Genomic DNA, 6,000 nt, shown 5'->3' on the forward strand with positions numbered 1-6,000 from the left:
ACTGAATTGAGAAGTTGTCCATTCAAAATCAGACAGATTGTTCTTAGATTGGGAGTGTGGGAAGTCCCTGAGGCAAACTCCAAAACCAGAAGATTTAGGATTACTGATTTATTGTTAGAACAAAAGACCCCCCCTAAAATCAGGGGACCTCAAAATCATTGCTGTCTCCCATAGAAGCTATATTATATCAAAGTGACTTGTCAAAAGTCATGGAATCATGTAATGCCTATTGGTACTTAACAAAGGTTCACATGACTTTTTTGTAATAGTCTCTCAAGGGGAAATATGATGGTACTTTTCAAGTATATATAAATTATATGCAGAATAATTTGAAGGGGGGAAGCATTAGCAGCTGATAGATCATGTAAACTCATACTGACAATACTTGAGCTGAACTTTCAAGGGAATCTAGGATTCTAAGAGGAAAGGAAGTTGTTTCTCTAACCTACATTACATTTGTAGCCTTCCCACATATCGCTGGTTCTCCTGTGCTGATGTTAGGGTTATACAAGGGGAGGACCTTTATTTTGACCTATTTCACTTCATTTTGCACTCTGTGAGTAGTTAGGCCAAATAGACCATGTATCTGGCCCCAGTACTAATGATGTACCCTGAAGGGGCATATAGGCCTTTCTCCAGGGAAAATAGCACAGGGTATTCTTCTAAAACTGCCCATGATTTCTCCACAGGGGAGGAGATAGTTTTAGAGGGCCCAAGTTTTAGAGGGCCCTCTTTAGACATTCTAACTGTCCCCCCTAAAGAATCAACAAGTACTTCTCTTTCTTAGTCCCTGGGAAGTCCCTAGGGCTAAAATAAAGGATTTCTAATATTTAAAACTGACCTCCCCTCCCTTTTTTCCCTCCTACATCATCATCATCAGCTCATTTGTATCTTTATGTGTATACATAGTTTCCTGTTTTGTTTCAACTCTAAAACTTGAAACAAGATTTTCATAGAGCCTCCCTTCATTCATAGGCAAGCATAGGACTGAAAAGGATTGTTCACTCAGGGAGGCCTTGAGCTTTAACTTCATTAAAACTAGATAAGTAGAAAAACATTTTTTGCCACGATTCATTCAAGGCCAAAGCAGAGTTTTGCCACTTTAATCAGCTCAGTTAAATACAGTATTTTGTTTTCTAGTAAGATCATGGAAAAATATCTTCATCATACCAAAGTTCTACAATTGTATCTTGTCCTCAAGAGATTTAAAATTTGAAATAGAAATAAACCTCCAAAATGGATATATGTTTAAAGGAAAACAATTTTTGAGTTAGAGAACAAAGCATGTGCTGAGGAAGAAAATGTTCTCAATAAAATTAAAACCTTGGTTGTATATCTTTCTCCATATTTTGTTTGAATAGCTGATTCTTGTTCATTTTATTCTTCCTACTGTCCCTTCCCCATCCTCTGCAGGCCATAATTTTTCAGTGCCCATATTTGTGGGTATTCTTGTGCCTGTAGTGATCCTGCTGACCTTGATTGTTATCTTACTGTACTGGAAATATCGACACCAAAGTAGAGGTGAGTTGGGGGTGGGGTGGGGGTGGGATTGGAGAAAAAGGAGACTGAAAAAAAATGTCGAACCAAATTGTTTTCTTAAACTGTGGGTAAACATACTCTTATTCAAGAGATGGCAAAGTCTTATTTTGCTAGGTTCAACATCAGACAGCATGTATCTACATCTATGTGAACTATAGTGGGAGATAGCATAATTTATTAGGTAAAGGACTTCATTGGGAATCATTGGATCTGGACTCAAATTCTGCCTCTTCTACTTCCTACCTGTGTGACTTTAGGAAAGCTTCTTAACCTCTCAGTGCCTCAATTTTTTCACCAGTAAAATAAGGAAATTGTACTAAATGACCCACTATGGATTCTTCCTATCTAAAATCTATGATCTTATTGTGATCTTATGTCATTTTTTATTTGTGGATGTCAGTTTTCTCAACTAAAATAGGAAGAAAGATTAAATGGTGTTAAAATCCTCTATTGCTCACCAAACATGATTTTCTTTTGTTCTACTAAGCATTAGGCAAACATACATGCCCTTCACCTTCAAGACCTGTGGCCCTTTTCACTAACAATATTTCAGACCAAGATTTACATTCAGGCATAGAGGTGCTGGTCAAATGCCCTACTGTCTGCAGTCATGCCTTGTTTTACTGTTCCTGTGATTGCTGTTGTTTTCACTAACTTTATGACTGAGACAGTTTTGAAAGGGAATTGTTTTAAAGAGCCTTTTTTTTTTTTTTTAAAAGAAGTTTGACAAATTAAGCTATCAAAATTTTAGGTAATTTCCATTGAAAAGGGAGAATTGCAAAGGCAATTAGTCTCTTCTAAGTATGTCATGCAAGTTATAAGTTTCAAGGGAATTCAGTATTTCACAGAAAAGTCAAGGACTGAAGGACACTATAGGAAGGAGACTGGACAGGAGAATTAGTGAATCTACTGCTGCAACCTTGGACAAATGACTTCCCTTCTGTTTCCTCCTCTTTAAAATAAAGTTTTGTTTTTTTCTTGTAACATAGCTAATATGAGCATTTTGTTTTGCTTGTCCACATATATTTGAAATAGGTTTTACTTTTATTGTCTTCTCAACAAGAGAGAAGGGAAAAGAAAGAGGATTTGAAACTGAACATAAAATAAAACTGAATTTTTTAGAAAGTTACATTTAGATGTTCCCTAAGATCCTTTCAAGCACTATAAGTCCAAAATAATTTGGTTTTTTTGAGGAGGGAAGTTGGCTTCAAGTCCTTTTTTCACCTCCACAATCTTTTATCTCTCCACCTGTGCTTGTTTTGAGATGCCAAGAAAAATCAGTGTCTTCAGTTTTCATATTTAGTTATCAATAACTATATGACTTTACTATGTGAAGCTGCTCTATAATTCTTTCCTAGAAACACATAATCTTTCCAAGTAGTAGTCAGAAGAAAAGTATATTTCACTCAGAAATTTGTATCAGTGTTATTAAAGGGTTATCTTTCTATAAGACCAGGGAAATTAGATTTTGGCTTGTCCACAGATTTTTTTTTTTTTTAATTGCAAAATTATAACACATCTTGTTAAGAAGTAGCATGTTATTCTTCTTGCTTATGTCATTGAAATCTTCTTTGAAAAGAACAAAAAATTACATTTTCAGAAACATACTTTCATTTTTCACATATTTAGTATATTACTGAGACAGTATAATGCAGACAGAATTTCCCTGGGAATGTTTATAGAATTTTACTGTATCTTTTTATTTCAAACATGATCAATTTTAGTTACTTAACCTCACTGAGATCATTTAACATTGAGCAAATGTTCACTTCTGGAGAAACCTTGCCAGACCATGTGCTTCTGGGAAAAAATTAAAGAGCACTTCACATAGGAAAGTCAGATATGTTTTTATTATTATTATTAATGATGGTTTTGCTTTTTTTGTTTGTTTGGTTTTGATCTTGATTTTGTATTTATTTTTCTTGGAGTTATAAACCTCACATTAACACATTTAACATATTTAGTTCATTAATATTTTTTTCTATTTTGCAAATGCATGTTTTTTAGGATTATAATTTTTCCTCTGAAGACTGCTTTAAATGTATCCCTAAAATTTGGGTATGTTGCTTCTTAATTTTTATTACATTTCATATAGTTATAAATATTTATTTGTTTTTTTAACTCATTGTTTAGGCTTTCATTATTAAATTTCTTTGTTGATGTCTTGCTTATGTATGCTGATTATTATTTTCTTTTCATTTCGCTTTGTAAAAATTATGATTATCTAAGCTTTCTTACATCTATTTGCAACTTTTCTGTGCTTTAATCTACGGTATATATCTGTAATGGTGCCATATGGTGCTGAAATATATATCTAGCAATAAATATATGTGTGTGTGTGTGTTAGAGAGTGAAATTATACAATAAAAAAAGTTCTGTTTATAACTTTCACTAAAATCACTTCACTTTATTCACCATCTATAAATATATATATATTCCGGTCAAAAGATGCCATACATCTTTTAGCTCTAAATTCCCCAATAAATTCATTCAGTTCTCTATTTTTCTTTATGTTTATTTTTCTGTTAGATTTTTCCAGCTTTGAGAGAATAAAATTAAGGTCCACTATTATTTTTGTATTGCTAGCTATGTCTTTTTTTGCAACTAAATTGAATTTTACTTTTTAAATAGAGATGCTATGCCATTTAGTGCATACTTGTTTAATACTGATACTGATTCATCACCAATGACTTATTTAAACATAATGACACACTTAAAGATACAAGTTAGGAAAGAAAGGAAAGCCAAAAAAAAAAATCCCAAAGAGTTTTGAATTTTGAATTTTATGGTATGTGCAAGCGCTACATAATGGAGCTTCTCAATTTCATATATATAGTCCTCTTTTTCAGTTCTTCTATGTGTATGGAAATTCCCATTTTATTCTTTTATTTATATGTTAAGCAAACTTAACAAAGCAACAAATAACTTAATCCCTAAATAGTAGGTATTTCTATACACATAGGGAAGAAGAGAAAATGAATTGCTTATGAAACTGCAAACTATTATCATGTCCATCTTGCTTTTGAAGAACTTTTAATGCCAAAGAGAGAAATTTCTACTTGATCCAACATGTAATAGATTGCCAATGGAGTTGATTGAGCAGTAGAGTAACATATTTAGACATTTGTTTTGAGAATATCTCTTTGACACTTATGTAGAGAATAATATAGCATGCAATGAGATTTGAGGCAGGAAGATCAATTAAAAGGCTATTGCAGTCATCCAGGTGACAGGTAATAAAAAGCCTGAAGTAAGATTGTTCCATAGAGGGAGTTTCCTTATCTAATAAATAGTACTAAACCTTATTCTCTTTCATAATTTATGCTCTTATTAAACTGGACATCAGTTTTTTCAAAAAATGGCATGCAATCTCTTGCCTTAATTTATTCTCCTTTTGAAAAAAAATTTCTCTGACTTTAACAAAAAACAAATAAAATTTGGTGCATTTGGAACATTTCCATAAGCATAAGAGAATAGGGAAAATTTATCTTCCAGTATAATTAGGAATTTTTCTTTGTTTCATGTTCTGCCTTTATTTGTTCCTTCTTTAATTTCTCTATGTGCCTCTTGTAACTAAAGCTTCCAAAGTACTGGGTTTGAACTCATTCTCCTAGAAAGTTTCAGTGTCATTATCTTTATATAAAGTTTGAATTATCCTCCCTTTCTTTTGCTGTGTTTTAGTCTTAGAAATATCCATTTTTGAAGAAAGTTATATTTGATAGAATTGGCACCAATTGATAGAAATTATCATGTCTCAAATCATACAGTCTAATATTTTACCTCCTTTACTCCCAATTATTATTCTCATTCACAACAGCTGTGATCATTTCAGAGGTCATGTTTTAATATGTGCTTTCTGGATATCAGCAACTTCTAGCAGCTAAAACATCTCTTCCCTTAGTCCAACATATTAATTTAAAAAAGTAAAACACTTTCAAAGAAGGCTATCTCTCAGTGTGCCAGTTATCCACATCATGAAAATTGCAGGCTCACTACATATTCCCTTAAAGATCCTCACCCAGTAGTGTGCTAGAAAGTATTTAAGGAAGCTAAGAACCCAAAGAAACATGGAAATAAAAGGTAGTAGCCATAATAATCTCAAGATTTACTTTCTGGATAATAGTTCTTTCTGCAAAAACTAGAAATAATTCTCCTGAGTTGGTCTCAATTCTCTAATGGTTAAGAGAAGAGCTGATTTCTGTCTACTTCACAACTCAGGAATCTGAGGGAGGGAGCTGGGAAGTCTGGTATGTTATTTCTCCAAAGCAACATACCAAGTAGTAATGTTTAGATCCTTGTCTTGCATACTTAAATTTCCTCTTTATTGGTTGCATTTAAGAAATTAAGGGAAAGCTGGATAACTTATATAAGGTCTAAATAAGAACATACAGTGTGTTCATTTGGGCACACTCTCAGAAAGGATTCCTTATTTATCTACACATGTCTCAGAAAATTCTCATA

The 6,000-nt window shown here is 32.9% G+C and overlaps 1 protein-coding gene across 3 annotated transcripts in view; it reads left to right on the plus strand.

Annotated features, from left to right (window-relative positions):
- The window catches only part of LOC141561500 (OX-2 membrane glycoprotein-like), a 33,936-nt gene that overhangs the window by 20,328 nt on the left and 7,608 nt on the right, over positions 1 to 6,000 (plus strand). Inside the window, exons 5-6 of one of the 3 annotated variants that reach the window (XM_074301175.1) lie at positions 1,414 to 1,521; positions 3,547 to 3,597. The exons of 1 other annotated variant lie outside the window; for it this stretch is intronic. In XM_074301175.1, the coding sequence (XP_074157276.1) occupies positions 1,414 to 1,521; positions 3,547 to 3,554 (116 nt within the window). In that variant the 3' untranslated portion in view covers positions 3,555 to 3,597. The remainder of the gene's footprint in view (positions 1 to 1,413; positions 1,522 to 3,546; positions 3,598 to 6,000) is intronic. One more of the 3 variants, XM_074301176.1, reaches the window with a different exon arrangement.

The sequence above is a fragment of the Sminthopsis crassicaudata genome, chromosome 3 (assembly GCF_048593235.1).
Source record: "Sminthopsis crassicaudata isolate SCR6 chromosome 3, ASM4859323v1, whole genome shotgun sequence".
NCBI classification, from domain to species: domain Eukaryota; kingdom Metazoa; phylum Chordata; class Mammalia; order Dasyuromorphia; family Dasyuridae; genus Sminthopsis; species Sminthopsis crassicaudata.